The following is an 18,688-nucleotide window of genomic DNA, read 5'->3' on the forward strand; positions in this document are numbered from 1 at the left end:
CCCGTGCAGTGGAGAGCGTATCTGAATGGAAGAGTTAGCTCTTAAGTGTTTCTTTATTATAATAATAGGATGTACTTCTGCTGTGTGGATTAATGAGAGATTTCCTGTGGGTTGTCTCCTATTAGCAAAGCCAAGTGTTTTCTTGAATTTTAAGGCATATGTGGGGAGTGGGGGAGAAGTCATGTTCAGGGCATGTCCTAGACGTGACCACTTAGAGTCAGACCCCGTAGTTAAAATCAATGTGGCATTGACCCGGGTTTTCATGTCCTTAACTGTTATACAGTTGATTTCCCTATCTTCAAAGGCATAGGAATGTACTAGTGTTCCTCTTTTTTTTTTTTTTTTGCGGTATGCGGGCCTCTCACTGCTGTGGCCTCTTCCGTTGCAGAGCACAGGCTCCGGACGCGCAGGCTCAGCGGCCATGGCTCACGGGCCCAGCTGCTACGCGGCATGTGGGATCTTCCCAGACCGGGGCATGAACCCGTGTCCCCTGCATCAGCAGGTGGACTCTCAACCACTGCACCACCAGGGAAGCCCCTGGTTTTCCTCTTTTTTAAGTTATTACTAATAACCTTTGATGAATGCACCATGTCCTTTTATTTTGCTTTTGAAGGACTTTATCTTCTTTTTTTGTTGAAACCTTTTTTCTTACTCAGCCATCATACACATGGTTTTTTTTCCTTTAGAAACTATTTTGTTGTGGTTAAGAAATACATTTTCCCCAAGAATCCAGGGCACAGCCAGAATTCTGTGGTCTGCAAGGAACCATGGTCACAGCACTTTCCGCTCTGTGAGTCGGCTGTTCAGGAACTCAGCGGCTTCCTGTGTTCTAGGTGTTGGGTATCTGGTATGTGTAGATGGATGGATGGGAGGAGGTAGCACTCAGTCCAGCGTGGGCAGGAAATCCACTGGCAGATGGAGAGCCTGATATAAGAGCGTAGTAACGCCCCCAGGCAATGGCCTCCAACCTTTTTTAACCGCTCACCCTATGAGCGAAAAGCATTTGCTCCACGTTGCAGGTCCAGGGTGGAGGATGTTTGCCCTTAGATTCCGTGATTATTGTTTCTAATTCAGCATCATGTTTTCTAGCTTGAACCATTGAATTTTTTTTTCAATGCTGATTTTTAAAGTGTTGTTTCAAATAGAGTATTTATTTGTCAGTTTTTTATTTTTGAAAATCTGTCTGATGGAGATGAGTTTTATCTTTTTTTCCCTGGGTGCAGAAGAACACTCTTGGGTCTGAAAATCAGTTTCTCCTCGTAAGTCTCCCTCCTGTATCCTCTCCTCTTGTCTCCACAGCATCTCTGATCTGACTGGTGAGACCAGTTGGCAGGGTAGTGGTGACGCAGAAGACCAGTGAAGGAACAGGCCAGCCAGGGGTTGAAGGGCCGAGGTCTGGCTTTCAGGACGGCTGTGGGTGGAGGGAGCCAGGGAGCTCCCATCCTTAGAAGACGTGCGTGGCCTTTGAGAGCAGATTTTCTTCTGGCCTTTATGAAGCCTCAGGGTCATTCTCGTCATGTTCATTGGGAACCTCGTGTGAGGGGGTGAGCCTGAGAGAGCAGGTAGGGAGAGCGTTGAGGAAGGAGAGTCGTGATTAGGTTTCGGGTCTCCCGGAGGTCCTGTCCGTCCTTGGCTGGGTCTTCACCCCGCCCCTCTCCCACCCGCTGCTGCTTCATCACCCATGACAGTTGATGTCTCATAACAGAAATTGCGGGCTTCCCTGGTGGCGCAGTGGTTGAGAGTCTGCCTGCCGATGCAGGGGACACGAGTTCGTGCCCCGGTCCGGGAGGATCCCACATGCCACGGAGCGGCTGCGCCCGTGAGCCATGGCCGCTGAGCCTGCGCGTCCCGAGCCTGTGCTCCGCAGCGGGAGAGGCCACAGCAGTGAAAGGCCCGTGTACCGCAAAAAAACAAAAACAAAAAACCAGAAATTGCTCACGTTCATGTAAAGATGAATGAAATGGGAATGGCGAAGTGTGGAACAGGTCTTCAGTCCCGGCTGGGAGTTGCCTCTGATGCTCACCACACTTAACTCTTCTGCTTCCCAGCTGTTGGAAGAGAGGTGAGGTGAGCCACCTGTGTGTGTATTCAGCCCGTATGATAAACTTGACTTGAACCAGTGATGTTTCAGATGAGTTAGAAGACCTTGAATACAATTGGCCAGAATTTCCACTGTACATTTTCACAAACAGGTCTTCCAATACTAACGCTGCAGGGTTGTGTGTGGGGGGGGGGGTGCTCCCCTGACCTCTCACCCTTCTTGTCACCAAGTGCAAGCTTCCTCTGCTCCCAGTGAATCAGAGACAAGGTACTGAGGTAGAGAACAGAGAAGGGGGGGAGGGGATGAGGAAGTAAAGTAAAAGGACCATCAGTCTTGCAGAAGTCTCCTGGAATGGCCAGCCTCCGAGAGGGGATGTGTTAGTTTCTTTTTCCTTGCAGCCATCCACTGGTGGACAGGGTTCCCTGAGGCAGGCCATTGTGTATGATTATAATAACAAAAGCAACAAAAAGCAGAGGTTAAAGTCAAAGAAACAGATAATGTGGAGTCCCATTTAGCGCTTCCCTGTTACATTCTGAGAGGTTTTGTGGGTTGCAGCATTGTGCTTTTTAAAAATTATGGTAAAATATATATAACATAAAATTTACCATTTTAACCATTTTCAAGTGCACAGTTCAGTGGCATCAAGAGCGTTCACCTTGTCTGGCAACCATCACCGTCATCCCTCTCCAGAACTTTCTCATCTTCCCAAACTGAGACTCTGTCGCCATTAAACACTGACTCCCCGTTCCCCTACCCAGCCCCCGGCCCACCATCTACTTCCCCGCTCTCCTCCAGGCACCTTGCGTACAGGAGAGTCACACGGTATTTGTTCTCCTGTGACTGGCTTCTTTCCATTGGTGCAGCGTCCTCAGGGTTCCTCCGTGTGGTAGGTAGCGTGTGTCAGTGTCTCCTTCCTTCTCAAGGTTGAACACTCTTCCATTTCGCCCCTGCACCTGGACACTGTGAGCGCATCCTCCTGGGTAGCACGTGCGACGCCTGGGGGCGGCAGGGCAGCTAACACCACACAGCTCCTGCGACCCGGGCCTGAGGCCCCGGGGTCTGCCCAGTGTCCTTGCCAGGAAAAGAAGTACCTCTGAGTATCCCGAGAGAAACATCGCAAAAGCAAGCAGTGGACTTCCTTGGTGGCACAGTGGTTAAGAATCCACCTGCCAATGCTGGGGACACGGGTTCGAGCCCTGGTCCGGGAAGATCCCACATGCTGCGGAGCAACTAAGCCCATGCGCCACAACTACTGAGCCTGTGCTCTAGAGCCCGCGAGCCACAACTCCTGAAGCCTGTGTGCCTACAGCCCGCGAGCCACAACTGCTGAGCCTGCATGCCACAACTACCAAAGCCCACGCACCTAGAGCCCACGCTCCGCAACAAGAAGCTACCCCAATGAGAAGTGCGTGCACCGCGATGAAGAGTAGTCCCCCCTCGCCACAACTAGAGAAAGCCCACACGCAGCCACGAAGACCCAACGCAGCCAAAAAAATAAATTAACAACAACAACAAAAAAAGCAAGCAGTATTCACACATAATTCGATCACCTCTAAATAACCACTCTTCTTCTCCCACTGCAGTTCCTCCGGCGTCATCCCGAGTGTGCATCTGGGTGCACTCACCCCCGTGTCTGAGGTGAGCTGTCTCTGCAGCCTCTCCGTGCACCGGGCCCAGCACCGGAGGCCCCGAGTCCTAGACACCATCTCTGAGTCAGCTCCTGGGCCTTTGGGCCCCTCTATCCGCTCGTCCATGTTGTCCCACCTTCAAAGTTCCGTTTTCTCATGAATTCTTAGAAAAAAATATCCAAGTCGTCTACTAGACGGGTAACATTGCCAAAGACCTTGGGCATAACTGGGAAGTCTACCCACACATGCCCCTCTCTCCCGCAGTATCACCTCGGGGTTCTCCCCAAGTCTCGTGGAGGGCCCCCTCCACTTTCCTCCTGAGGCAGTTTGGCAAGGGCTGCAGGCAGCCCCTACCAGCTGCTTACATCGAGATTCTTACAGCTAAGATACCACACTGTTCTTTACCTGTTTCTTCTTAGGGTAATATGGCGTTAACACCTTTTCATGTCCTTAAATATCTCCTACATTTTAAAAAAATTTTTGTTTATTTATTTATTTATGGCTGTGTTGGGTCTTCGCTTCTGTGTGAGGGCTTTCTCTAGTTGTGGCAGGCGGGAGCCACTCTTCATCGTGGTACGCGGGCCTCTCACTATCGCGGCCTCTCTTGTTGCGGAGCACAGGCTCCAGACGCGCAGGCTCAGTAATTGTGGCTCACGGGCCCAGTTGCTCCGCGGCACGTGGGATTTTCCCAGACCAGGGCTCGAACCCATGTCCCCTGCATCGGCAGGCGGACTCTCAACCACTGCGCCACCAGGGAAGCCCTCTCCTACATTTTGAATGACAGCAATGTATCCATTACTATAAGCTTATGGGACTTTTCCTATAGTATAGGACATATGCAGGGTTTCCAGCCAGTATCTTTATATGTAAGCCTTATAAATCTTTGTGTGTCCCTAATTATTTCCTTGAAACAAATTCCTAAAAGTGAAATTGCAGGGTCAATGGCAACGCATGTGTTTAAGTATTTTTTTATATTAATTGCCAAGTTGTCTTCCAAAGGGCGCCAATCCCTTGCACCATAGTCAACATTAAAAACAAATCTTCCGGGACTTCCCTGGTGGCGCAGTGGTTAAGAATCCGCCCGCTGATGCAGGGGACACGGGTTCGAACCCTGGTCCGGAAAGATCCCACATGCCGCGGAGCAACTAAGCCCGTGCGCCACAATTACTGAGCCTGCGCTCTAAAGCCCGCGAGCCACAACTCCTGAGCCCATGTGCTGCAACTACTGAAGCCCACGTGCCTAGAGCCCGTGCTCCGCAACGAGAAGCCACCACAATGGGAAGCCCACGCACCATAACAAAGAGTAGCCCCCGCTCGCCTCAACTAGAGAAAGCCCGCGCAGCAACGAAGACCCAACGCAGCCATTAATTAATTAATTAATTTTTAAAAATCCAAAAAAACAAGTATTCTGTTGTCCTTCCCCCGTTCCAATGAGTAAGAAAGCAAAACCGAGGACTTACTTAGGTCGGTAGCCGGAAAACGGGTGGAGCTCTTAAAAGAGCATGATTTTGAGCTGGGTTAGTAGAAATATAGCACCCAAAACAATTCCGGTAGCATCCAGTGCCCTCCGTACTGTCACCCACCCCTCCAATATTTCGTTCTGTTCTGGGCGCAGGGTGTTCAGAGATGCTCGTAAGTTCGAGTCGGTCCAGATGATGGTGACTCAGATGGGCAGGAGGCTGGAAACAGCATCCAGTGAGAGCACTTAAAATAAAATGGATGTTTTTACGGCGGGCCGACAAGGGCGAAGTGGGATCGTGATGCCCAAATATTTGAGAAGGTGCCACAGAAGACAGGCTCATTGTTTTCCTTTTATTTGAGACTCTGGAGAGTGGAAGTTGCAGGGAAGCAGCATTGCTGTAGAAGGGAACCAAGGCCGGCAACTCCAGCTGGCTTCATGTTAGGGGTTTAGTGGGGAGATTTTCACACGTGCATCCCTGGGGCCTTCTGCCTCCAGCATTCAAGAGAGGCCCCACGCCCTCCATCCAGACTGCACTGGGCCGGGCCGGGGGTGGGGAGGGGCGGGTGCCCCGGGGGAGGAATGGGACCTGCATTGTGAGGCTCTTTGGTGCTTGGTTGCAGCCCCACCCACTTCAGAGTGAGTTGTCATCCGCAGTGGGAGGAACACGGCTTTGGGAAGAGAGAGACCTGGGTTTGACTTGTGGTTCCATCTTTTTTTAACAAAAGAAATAATATTTATTTGGCTGCACCGGGTCTTAGTTGTGGCACACGGGATCTTCGTTGCCATGTGAGGGATGTTTTCAGTCGAGGCTCTCAGCTGCGGCATGTGGGCTCTAGTTCCCTGACCAGGGATCGAACCCAGGTCCCCTGCGTTGGGAGTGCGGAGTCTTAACCACTGGACCACAAGGGAAGTCCCATGGTTCTATCATTTTAGTTTAACGTCCAAGTCTCACTTGCCCAGTTAGTACCATGGAAACAGTAGTGGCCACATGTACTTTGCAAGGTGTTGGTGTACTCCGTTCGGTCTGTATGCAGCGCCTGTCCTGTGGGCGCTGGTTAGCGACGCCCTCTTTCTGTCCTCCTGCCTTTCAAGTATCAGCCCCAATTCTGCGTAGTAGGTTCACTTTGATATTTTTATTAATATTTGGGATGAAAAACCACGTACAAGAAACTAAATTTATTGTATTTAGACACTGTCACACGTAGAGGCAGAGAGAGGAGTTTCTGTTTAAAATTTGGAAAAGAAGTGTGTGTAGGAAGATTCTGTCATTTCAAGGCAGGTGTAGATCTCATAATGCAAATCAGGCTCTTTCATGGTGGGTTTTAGTTATTTTGAAAGCACAAAGAATTTTAAATAAGTTGAGTATTTACCCTATAGCGTCTGATTTTTTTCTTATATTTTCTTCTAGCTAGCTTTTAATCACTCCTTTGAATTTTCTTTTTTTTCATCCTTAAAAATGAGTTGTGTAGGATCCCTTATTTCAGGAGACAGTTTCTCACAGGTGAACAAGCCTGTCACACGAGCTATCCAGTGACAAATAATAAAGTATTATTTACATGTCTTTGTTACTGAAATGGGTATATTTGTCTGTAATCCCCGCCTCACCCTGGTCTTCTCTGTTTTGGTGTAGCATTATGACCTTCTAGAGGAAGAATACGAGGAATTTTTTTCCTTTTAAGCATAGTAAAATTACATTCAATCTGAGATCAACTGAGAGGCTACACTAAATCAGAGAGCTTTGTCCTGTGATTTAGAATTCATTCTCTTTCCCTCCTCAGCCCCTTTCCCGGAAGAGGTTCGCTGTTTCACACAGGCTAGCTTTCAGTTTGTTCAAGCCGTCCTTCCCGGGGAGGACTTGGGTGAAGGTCTGCAGCCTGGCCGTGCTGCCCCGTCCCCTGGCTGGAGGGACCCCAACATTGGGGGCCCTCCCTGCCCCTCGTGCACCTGTGGGTGTGGACAACAAGGCTGCCCTCGGCGGGTGGTATCAGCAGGGGGTCCTGGTCCCCCAAAGGAGTGTCACACCAGAGCGGTCTCTAATCTGAAGACCACGTGTGTCTTGGTGTTGCCGTACGTTCTGTGGGGTTAATCCTCTGAACGTTCATTTTCATAGATTTACATCATTGTTTCTTTAAATACGAGGTTTAGTAAAAATGAAAATTTTAAGAAAGAGATGATGGTGTTTGGAAATGTTTAAACTTATTTTAAAGTTAATTGAACAAGTCGTCCAAAGACAAGCAGTTTCTTGAACATGAAAGCGTCTTTTCTAAGAGGTAATTGGAGGATTGGGTATTAGGAGCCTAGAATGAGCTTTCCCATGGCAGTGATGTCCTGAGTGGCACCTAGGACCCTGCGTGAGCCAGCCTTGCCCTGAACCCACAGGGCACAGAGCTGGGGCCCCCCGACCTCTGCGCCCTGTGCAGGCTCCATGGACCATGCGTGGTTGTGATTCCCGGCTGGCCTCTGCTCCAGGGATGCTGTGCTGTTCTGCAGTCTGGTTAAGATGGGCAGAAGGGGAAATCCCAAAATTCCACTAGGAAGAAAAAGATTCTGGAAAGACAGATGTAACTCAAGGCCTGGTGGGTGGATAAGGGGAGAGAGAAGAGACTCTGGGTTCCAGAAAGTAAGTGCAAAGGCTTGTGAGGGACATCAGGGGTGACAGAGGAAGAATGTTAGTGGCCAAGTAAGTCGGAGATGGGAAAGGAAGAAAAGAAGAATTGCTGGGCCAGGGAGCTGCGGGTGGTGAGGGCGGGGCGGCCAGTGGACAGGTGTGTGTCCTGCGGAGGGGACCGCGGCAGGAGTGGCAGGAAGCCGTCTTCCCAGCCCCCACCTTTCTCCTGGTACTGGTGCTTTTCTCCCAGAGGCAGCTACCCCGGGCCCCAGCTTCTCCCTGCCTCTGGATGTTGTGTGTCTTGGCTGGAGGGCCGGAGCGGCTGCACCGTGCCCTTTCCTGCTGCCCACCTGGACGGCTCGGGGCCACTGGGTGAGGAGCTCCCATCAGAGACCAGATGAGCAGAAGAGGAGGCCAGAGTGACCGCTGGGCCCTGGGTCTCTGGGTGCGTCCACAGAACTATCGGAGGCTGTATGGGATGCCGAGGTCGGACGTGGGCTTTGCAGGGTGTGGTTTTAAACAGTCATTAAACGTGTGCTGTGTGGCAGGTTCCAGCCCTGTCGGCTCCGGAGAAGCAGAGAACTGGGGGTGGTTGGTCCCCGAGCAGGTGACCGTGCGAGGAAGGTGCTTGGGGCCAGCGGGGGGGGGGGGGGGGGGCAGGGGGTGGGGTGACAGGCTGAGTCGTCGTCCTGCTCGCCCCACCCCCGCCCCCTCCCCCGGCAAGAGGCAGAGGAAACCGAGCTGATCTCCGGCCTCTCCATCTAGACCTTGATGTCCAGACTGGAAAGCCTACAGCGATTCTGTTAGGAGAATATTGAAGGCTGAGCGGCTGAAGAGACCTCAGATGCTTTAAATGAATGCGTCTCCGAGTCCAGACCGTAAACAGACAGGGCACGTGGTTCCTGGGGACCGCTGAGCGGGTGAGGTGCCGGCAGAGCAGGGCAAACAGCAGTTAGAGGTGAGCCTTGGCAGGATTTTGAGTTAGTTACTAGATGGAGGAGTGGTAAACCCTGTGAGGCCCTGCGACAATAGGTGTGTGAGAAAGCCGTTGTCAGGATGGAGCAGCGTGTGAGGAAGGCCCTGGGGAGGGGCTGCAGCGGGGGATGCCAGGGAGGCTTCCTGGAGGAGGTGGCCGCCCTGGGAGGCTGCTGGCAGCTGGCAGAGCGGAATAAGTGCGTTAAAACCAAACAGCCCTGGGCTTCCCTGGTGGCGCAGTGGTTGAGAGTCCACCTGCCGATGCAGGGGACACGGGTTCGTGCCCCGGTCCGGGAAGATCCCACATGCCGCGGAGCGGCTGTGCCCGTGAGCCATGGCCGCTGAGCCTGCGCGTCCGGAGCCTGTGCTCTGCAACGGAAGAGGCCACAGCAGTGAGAGGCCCGCGTACTGCAAAAAAAAAAACCCCAAAAACAAAAAAACAAAAACCAAACAGCCCTGCCTTCTAGTGTCGCAGTTTCGCCTGGGCTTTGCGTGGATGGTGGGTCAGGGAGGGTTTAGTAAGAGCTCACGGGCCTCGCCCCGTGGAGGGCCGAGGGGTGAGGCTGGCCAGAATGGTGATCAGATCTCTGTCATTAATGTTCACAGAGCCAGAGGTCCTGTCCCTGGGGCCCGGGTTCTGCGGTGGCTCCTGGCCGAGGGGACGGAAGGCCGGCTTGAGAGGGCGCCATTTAGAAAAAGCCTGTAAACCAGTGGAAGGAGGTCTAAGGCCCACGTCCAGTGCGTTCGAGAACAGTCCTCAGGTGTGGGTATCAGCAGCGGGAGACCACGTGTGGGAGCCGGGACTTCTTCCGAGAGATGCGCTTCCCCACGATAAGCCCGGGCCGCAGGCAAAGCAGGAGGCTGGTCCTTGCCCGTCAGGAGCCCCTTCCTGACCCTGGGAGAAATGGAACCACAGGGCCATCAGGGGACGATCTTGGCCTCGAAGGGTGGTTGGCGGGGGGGGGACTTGGGCGGCCACGGGTGTCTGTGGAAGGGGCTGGGAGGCTGCCTTAGGGCTGTCAGTGGGGAGGGGGGTGTCAGCCTGACGGAACCATCAGGAAGCCTCACCTTCGTACAGAACCAGAGGTGTCAACACTCAGGGTCACACAGCCCCTCTTTCAGCTTCACAGACCACGTCTAGGAAGGCCTGTCTTCTGGAAATGAATCTCCTCGCAAAGACCTTCAGAGCCTAGTGTAATAAGCGAGCGGTTTCCACAGCCCTTCTCAGGGTAAAGGTCCCTTCCTCCCCTCCTGTTGTTTCAGCACCTGTTCTCTTTTCCTGTCATCTCGGTGATGAAGCTGGCTTCTGTCTTCTCATGAGAAGTTTCATATCTGGGGGGTATTTTCCATCCACTGCTTCTGCTTAGCCAAGTCCATTTTCACTAGATTTTCGTGTATTTTTTGGAAACTCTTATTCTAATGCTCTCTCTAAGATTTTAAAGAGGTGATAAAAATACAAGATGTTTTATAAGTGCCGTTTTTAAAAAAGTCAATATATTCAGACGCGGTATCTACAGTTTTGATGGTTTCTCTCCAGCCTCTGACTTGCTGCTTCCCTTCCTGCCTGGGGTTGGACCCCGGCATATATTCCCTCTGAGAACCCTGCTCTCGCTGCTTTTTCCTGACTCTGCTCCAGCCCTAGCAATTCTGTGTAATACAGAAATAACTGAGATCTATAATGCTTCTTCAGCCCGGTGGGTCTGACCCATTATTAGTGTGTGGAGCCAGTTTTATGAGTCACACCCACATAAAACAATAGAATATTATTATGTTCACATGTAGCAAGGGGAAAACCTTCGTTTCAGCTGTGTGTGCGTTTACAGCATGACGTCCGGGCCACGATGTGAGATGTATGTCATAGTCGAACATTTTTGAAAGTCCCTGCTGCGCTCTAACATATCACTAAGCTATAAAGTCATTTATAATCTGTCTCCAGTAAAATGGTGTGTGCCTTGGGAAATTAACTGTCACCGGGTCAGGCAGGGCCCCCAGGAGTGCTATAGAGGATGTCATGTCAGAGGGCAGGGGTCACTGTGGGGTGCCTCTGCTGGGGGGGTGCGTCACACCCTCTTCGGAGGTTGAAGAAAGATGTGTTTCTGTGAAGTCACAGAGGGCTTCTTCTCCGCTGCATTGCTGGCTGCTGAGCTCTCAGCTCAGATGCTCCTTCCCCAGGAGGCTCTCCCCTCCCGGCACCCCCTTTTCCGTCCAGACCGGGCTCCTCTGTTAGGTGCTTCCGTAGAACTACAGTCCTCACCATCTGAGCACTTAGCTCAGGCTTCAGTGGTGCAGTTGTTACCATGGTCATTATCTTCTTGTCTATTGCAGCCCCCCCCCCCCCCCGCAGTCTCCCAGAGCGTGACCTCCACAGGTGGGCATCAGCTCTGTGTTCGCTGTTGTACCCGCGGGAGCCAATGAGATACCTAGCATGTAGTCGACACTTAGTACACAGCAATGGCTTGGGGCCGAGGCAGGGAAAACCCCAGCCCCGGAGCGGATTGACATGAGGCATCCATGAAACCCCGTGCGGCCTTATTGCAGAAAGGGGTCGGGGGTCTGATGGCACAAAGAGATTGAAGGGCCAGGAGCTCAGCAGAGGCCTTACCCCCCACCCCCCCACACAGACGCCCGACGACCAGCCCTCTTCCTGCTGACCCCAGTTCTCCACGCAAGAAGCAGAACTAGAGACGAGCATCTCTTGGGTGATGGTCCTTCCTCTGGCCTTGGATGGGGCGACGTAGTTCCAAGTTCTTTGTGGCAGTCAAGAGTTTTCAGGCCATTAAACAAATCAGTGGGAGCCAGCTCATTTGGATTCTGTGGTCGGCGCAGCCGGGGTAGATTTTGGCCAAGGCTCCTGCTTCACGTAGCCTGTGAGGGGTGAGGTCATGCAGTGAGAAGGGTTTGGTGTGCTGAGCACAGGGTGAAGGCAGAGAGGTGGGGAGAGTGGATGATCCATAGGTATCTCTAGGGCTGTCAGCATGGAAAACGTGTGCTGGAAACATTTCATCTTAGATGGAAGAGAACGTGGCATGCGGGCCAGCTCCTGTAGCCAGACATTTATCAGGGGCACGGGATCACCCCGTAGCCTGGGAGCTCGTGGGTTTTGGAATTGCTTTCCTATTTGAGAGGCTGGACCTCTGTGACCCTGAGCATCATTTCCATGGCAACCAGCTGTGATGAGATGGGGGTTTTGACCTCGCAGGACAGTTGTAACAAGAACGCGGATGGGCTTCGAGATAGAAAGTTTCCTTACGACCTGGAACAAATCGCAGGTGACTTGGATCTCAGTTTCCTCATCTCTGAAATAGAGAAAGGAACATGGCATTCTTTTGATGGTGTGCAGAGGGGCCTTTGTTGGGCAAGCACGCCTGTAGGTACACATGCTAGTGTCATAACTCACTGTTGATCTTAACCAAACGCCCAGCATTTGACGCGCTGCAGAAGGGGCCCTGCCCCACCCCGGTGCCTTGGTGCCGCGGCTCCCGTGCTCTTCCCCGGGGCTACAGGGCCACCCTCCCTCGTGAGGGCATCTCTCAGTCAGACCAGCCCTTGCAGAACAGCAGCCCCCAGCTGCCCGCCCCTTGGCCTCCTGTTTCTCTGTTTCCTCACGGCACTGTGGCCACTAGAGCGTTACCACTTCAAGGGGACAGGGGTTGTTGTTACTGTTTTTCTTTCCCTTTCTTTTTTTTTATATTTTAATTTGGTTTGAGTTTGCACATCTACTGAATTGGCATATTAAATCCTCATGAAAAATCTTTTTTCATTTTATGTATTTATTTATTTTTAGGAAACTTAGTTTCAAAGAATGAATAACTTGTCCAAGGTCATAGAGGTAGCAAGTGATAAACAGATTTCAACCCGGGGTGGGGCAGGTGGACAGTTAAGTCCCAGCTCTTTTTGATTTCGAGTCACTCTTTCCTCCTACTGTTCTTCCTCTGAGTATCGGTGCATTTGCTCGTCTCTCTGCCTTCTCACGCCCAGGCTTGTCCAGGCTCACCCCACCCAGCAGTGCCCTTCCCTCCAGATCCCAGGCTACACCAGCACTGCCCTTACGCAACCCTGGCACAAACTTCCCGGCCAGTGCGTGTTCTTGGAGAACCCTGTGCTGGGTCCTGGAGCCGCAACGGCTAATCCAGGCAGTGGAGTCAAGGTAACGTATGTGTGGCCAGGCCAGACTACCTCGGTGTCCGTCCCCTCCTGCTGAGAACATGAGTGTGATCAGGGTGAGCGTGCCAGGGTGTGAGCATTCCAGGGCATGTGTGTCCCAGGACATGAGCGTACAAGGATGTGACCGTGTAGGGGGTGTGTGCCAGGGCGTGAGTGTGCTAGGGTGTGAATGTGCTAAGATGTGAGGCTGCCAGGGCGTGTGTGTCCCAGGACGTCAGTGTGCCAGAGTGTGAGTGTGCCAGAAAAGACTTCACGTACCACGTCACGGGGTCGATGTGGCAGTGGCTGCAGGAAGTATCTCTGAGGAGGTCTCTCCGGGGTTGTTTAGGTGTCCTGTTCTTTGGGGGTGTTATTTTTGTGTAAACACTTATTTTGTGCCGCCTGCTGTCACACGATGGGGTGCCTTACTTTCACTTGTTCAGGATCTTTGTCACCGTGTCTGAGGTGCTTTTTGGCATTACTGTAATCCCTCGAAAGGTGGGACAAGCAGAGCGTATCTCCTTTTGTACGGAGTGTCAATGGTGCCATTCTCAGGGATACTTTGACTGGCGTAGAATTCTGTTCAGGGACAAATACTCGAAGTCTTGGTTTTAACTTTCACGCTGCAAACTGTTGCCAGTTTACAGGCATGATGCTGCCTGCTCTCAGGTGGTTTGCTGGTTAGAACTGCCAGCAGCGGCAGCCCTGGCGCTGTTCCTTGAAGTCGCACTGACGCGTGGCCTTGGGGCCGAGCGCTCTGCTCCCTCGTGCCCGCGTCCCACACCCTGTGCTCTGCTCCTTGCAGGGAAAGTGCGATGGCGGGACTTTAACCAGGAGGCTTACGTTGGCGGGACGATGGTCCGCTCCGGGCAGGACCCCTATGCCCGCAACAAGTTCAACCAAGTGGAGAGCGATAAGCTGCAGATGGACAGAGCCGTCCCCGACACCAGGCATGACCAGTAAGTGTCAGCCCGCGGCCAGGCGCCACCCTGGCCACTTCCTACCTCACAGTGAGTAGCTTCCCCCGGGATGCTCCTTTTTTCTGTTGCTCTGCAAAACAGCGTGTGCCGTGTCTTTACGGGGCCGGAAAACTAGGAAGATTCCGAGGCACACGGTAAAGGATCTTCACCCGCAGGATGTGAAAGGGCTGCTTGGGGCCAGGTTCCAGTCCTCGCGACGCGCCCGGCACGTCCAGAGGCCGCAGGCCGCTGGTCAGAGCACGAGGGTCACCGAGGGAAAGTGGTGTGACTGCCCTCCTCTGTACTGGTCACTCGTTGTTTTTAAAATCCATTCACAAAATAGTTTTGCATCGTTCACAAGCTCAATGGGAGGAAGTGCTAACGTCTTGCTTACTGGGACGCTTTCGTTGGGAATGTTCTAGAGACCAGAAAGGGGAAAGAAACAGCCCCGCAGGGTCGATGTTAAACCAAGCAGAACTCGGAGGCGGGGGCCTGGGGCCATCTCCCCACTTCGAGTGCTGGGGCTGGTGGGAGGCTCTGCTCTACGTCCTTCCCTAGATTCCTCGGGGACCCGGGGGTTCTCGGGCCTCCAGACGCTCAAATGTGCATTTGTCACCACTGACTAGGAAAGTGATAGCATGACCCTCGCTGCCACTCTGAACCTTGCTGGTAACGATCTTTGATTGGGAGGCTGTCCACAGTGGGGTCCTTAGATGGTTAGTCTTGTTGTATTAAAAAATAAGGAGCCACATTTGGAGGGCAGCTGTTGCCCTGGGTCGCTAGGCCTTCCTGCTCACCTGGCTACTTGTAGAGCCCTTCATCCATCACGTAAAGGTACGCGGATCCCACGTCCACTGCAACTCAGACGCTGCACTTGGGTCCCAGGATTCCAGCCAGAGAAGCCTCCCCTGCTCTGGCGGATGGGGAGGTGACGGGGTGGCAGGAGGTGAGGGGGCAGCACTGCCCTTGGACAGTCCGCTCCAGTCCAGCGCGTTCAGGGCACCCGGGTGACGGGAGTCCAGGTGAGTCCTGAGCTGGAGGCATCTGGGTAGGAGGCCAGCGACCTGGCTGTGACAGGCAGCCCTGGTCCCCCAGAGGGCCAGCCGGGTCCCATTTCTCTGGGTGTGACTTCCCGGGAATGAGGGGCAGGTGAGCTGAAGAGAGACAAGAGCGACCAAGCTCCCCGTGAACACGTGTTGATGCTTGGCTTTGTTTTCTAAGTTAAATAGCACACCTTGAAAGAGGATTTTTCTCTTGTGCTTTCAGGGGAACTTTGTAACCGTGTAAGCACCACCTAACCACACAGGTGCTCTCTCCCTGCCCTTACCAAGCTTTTGGGGGGTTGTAGTCAGCTCTGTGTACCCAGAACAGCTCACAGGTGTGTGACTCAGGATGTGTGTGTGTGTGTGTGTGTGTGTGTGTGTGTGTGTGATATAATATGTGAAACATATGATTGATATATAAACATATATGTTGCACAGGATACTAAGAATCTCATCATTTTTCTGAATCCAGCCCAGAAGATTGTCTTTGCTTAATATTCCCTGTAACCCATTCATTTATATTTAAGGCAGCTTTGCTCGGCCCCTGTGCCAGGCTGCTGCTTCAAGTCAGCCCGGGTAACTGGTAGACACCCATGTGGAATAGGGGTTGCTGAGCGGGGGTCCAGGGACCGCGCGGGCTCCGGGAGAGTCCTGAAGCTGCCTGCACGTCACGGGAGGGTCCCAGACGCACGCGTACCCGCCACCCTCATCCCCAGGCTCTTGGGCCCACCGCAGCCAGCCTGTGCCAGCCGCTCCACGCAGCTCATGGGTGGGACACGAAGGTTGTCCTTGCTGCACAGACAGCAATGTCCATAACTTGCCTGGTGGTGACGAGCAATGGCTGAAGGCCACAAAGGGCCAGCGCGGCTTTTCAGAGGGGCTTGGCCTAAACTCAGGAGCGGGTTCAGGTTCTAGCAGACTCTAGCTCAGAAATCGTGCCTGGGGCTTCCCTGGTGGCGCAGTGGTTGAGAGTCCACCTGCTGATGCAGCGGTCAAGGGGTTCGTGCCCCGGTCCAGGAAGATCCCACATGCCGCAAAGTGGCTGGGCCCGTGAGCCATGGCCACTGAGCCTGCGCGTCCGGAGCCTGTGCACCGCAACGGGAGAGGCCACAACAGTGAGAGGCCTGCGTACCGCACAAACAAACAAACAAACAAAAATCGTACCTGGCAACTGGAATTGACCGCCTTGAATTACATCTCCATGAGATGGTGTGGGTTTCACCTCACTGGTTTAAGAGCTGCTTTCCTGCTGTGACCTTCCTTCAGAGCTGAGAGAAAAGGGTGTCCTTTCTGATGGCTCATCAACGTGTGGGCCGGGGTTCTGTCTCCACTGCAAGTCCCTTAAGTGTCCTCAAAACTATATATATATATATATTTTTTTTTTTTTCAGTTTTTGAAATACGAGTTTGTCCAAACAGATGTTTGAATGTTCATCTCGCAGTGGGCTGTGTTTTACGTGGCTTTAATTTTAGTTCCAGCTACTGTGTCACGTTCATTTGCATGTGTGAAAGTAGCAGCTGGGATGCCTTCCACGTTTTTTGGGTTTGGGCTAAATTAAAATCTCCCCAAAGTCAATTTGATGCCTGGAACTGAGGCCATGTCTGTCTTCAAAGTATCAGCTTTAGAACAACCAATATTATTGACTGTCAGGTTCAGGAGATCAAGTTACTGCTCTGCATCCATCCCGTCTCCTTCCATATCTAACAGAGGGCTGTTAAAGTGTGTGACCTTCCTATATAAATACAATAGTTTTTGGCTCTGCAGTATCTCTCTTTCTATAGACCGATGGACATGCTTGCCCAGTAGAGTTCAGTCTTCACTTGTGATAAATCTGACAGCAGTGCAGGTGGAGGTTAATTAAGAACAAGGGATTTGGAGTCATACAGACCTTGGTCGCAATCGGGACTCTCCAGTTCCCGATCTTGCGGCCTTTGTCTTTCATGAGATGCTGTAACATGATGACGTCTGGTCTGGCTACTGTGAGGGTTAAAGAAATGTTCCCAAGGGCTGTCTCCTCCTCCCCTGAGATTTCGTTCCAGACCCTCCCTTGATCTCCTGCCCTAGGAGTGAGGCCCCGGCCCCAGCATCTCCCTACCTGATTCTTCTCCATGACCCTTATCACCGCCTACACAGCATGTGTCTTGCCTATTTACACGATCATTTGAATGTACTCATTAGAGCAGTGGGCTACACCCGGGCTTGTTATTCGGCCACCTCCTGGCACTTGGTAAACTCAGTATTTGTTGAGTGAATTGCCTAGCGCAGTGGCCAGTATATGGTGAGTGCCCTGTAAATCACTAATAATATGAAGAGTCATAAAAGAACAAAGGCGGATGAAAGGGAGATTTCTAAGCAGTAAGGGAGATCAGATGAACCCCCAAGATGAGTCTTCTGTGTCGGGTTCTCCCAGGACTGGAAAGTGACACGGTTACAATCTACCCCTTCTTCACTGTCTTCTGGGGTAGATCCAAGGAATCAGGTTCAGAGCCTTGCAAACAAACAAACAAAAACCCCATACTTTGGGGTTATGCTTTATTTACCTTTTTTTAAGTATATAACAAAGAATGTGCCAAGAAAAAATATTTACGTGAAGGAGGAAGCATAGAAAAGCCTTCTGTGTGTGAAATACTTGATATGACATACAGGAATTCTTAGAGTCTCTTAGAAATTAGACAGACGGTAGCCCGCCCTAGTCTTGAAAATACAGTTGAGAAGTCAAAAAGAAAAAAGAAAAAGAAAAAAAAGATTTTCTACCTCATTTAATGTTATTTGAAATTTCAAATAAATTATCAAGACTTAAAACCAAATTAAACCAATGGGAATTTAGAAGATGCCTTTTCAGACAGCTTGTTTCTCCCCGCCTCACCTTTGGAAGCTGTTGTTACTGTCCTGGCAAAAGGTAATGGGACTCAGCATCGAAGGTGGGAGTCGGTCACACCTGGGCATATTCTGAAGGCAGGGCCGGCAGGATGGGCTGATGGGTAGACAAGGAAGGTGGCTCAGAGCGAGGCCCCTCGTGAGACGGAGGAGCTGTGGGTGAGCAGGTCTAGGGGACACGTCAGAGGGTGAAATCCAGACACGTTAAGTCCAAGGTGCATTAAGCGTCTAAGGTGGGCAGACCTGCTGTGTAGGTGTTTGGAAATGTGTCAGGAGAAAGGTCTTAGTGGGGATGTGAGTTTGGGAATGCTCAGTGCACAGGTGGTACTTAAAGCCATGATGTGGGGCATCATCCCCCAGGCAATGAACAGAGACAGGGAGGAGAGCGGCCCAGGACCAGCTCTGGATGCTCCAACACTGAGAGTGAATTTAAGGCCCAGGCTGACTTGGTCCAGTCCAGCATTGCAGGGGCTCAGACCTCACGCGGTGCTGAGGCCCCGGCAGAGATGCTGTGCCACCTTTTAGAGCAGAGTTGGCGTGAGGGGAGGGCCGTCTCCCTGCTAAAGCCTTTCCAGAATCTGGCTCAGAAGGGTTTTGTGTTGTGTTCTGTTTTCTGGTGTTCTGTTTGTCCAGAGTTGCGTCTGATGGGGAAGTGAAGCGTAGAAGTGGGGCAGAGCCCGGGAGGTTTATGGAACACCGTTCTGTCTGCCGGGGAGAGCTCGAGCTGGTTTACTTTAAAATTGTTTATGTAAGTAAAATCGAATAAACCCTTGGGGGAGAAACATTATCTTGTTTTCTTCTCTCCCCCGTCAGCCAGCACTGTTCGTTTTCATTTACTTATGTATTAAGTCCCTTAAAAATGAGAACCACTTGGTCAAGAAACAGATTTCCTTCGGCTTTCAAAAGTTAAATCGTTAGAGAGTTCCATCTTTTCCCTTTTCTCACGAAATTA

The 18,688-nt window shown here is 51.9% G+C and overlaps 1 protein-coding gene across 3 annotated transcripts in view; it reads left to right on the top strand.

Annotated features, from left to right (window-relative positions):
* GALNT2 (polypeptide N-acetylgalactosaminyltransferase 2) overlaps positions 1-18,688 on the top strand; it is a 174,482-nt gene that overhangs the window by 102,243 nt on the left and 53,551 nt on the right. For all 3 annotated transcript variants that reach the window (XM_032607354.1, XM_032607356.1, XM_032607355.1), the window contains one exon: positions 13,663-13,816. In XM_032607354.1, the coding sequence (XP_032463245.1) occupies positions 13,663-13,816 (154 nt within the window). The remainder of the gene's footprint in view (positions 1-13,662; positions 13,817-18,688) is intronic.

This window comes from Phocoena sinus, chromosome 16 (assembly GCF_008692025.1).
Source record: "Phocoena sinus isolate mPhoSin1 chromosome 16, mPhoSin1.pri, whole genome shotgun sequence".
Classification (NCBI taxonomy): domain Eukaryota; kingdom Metazoa; phylum Chordata; class Mammalia; order Artiodactyla; family Phocoenidae; genus Phocoena; species Phocoena sinus.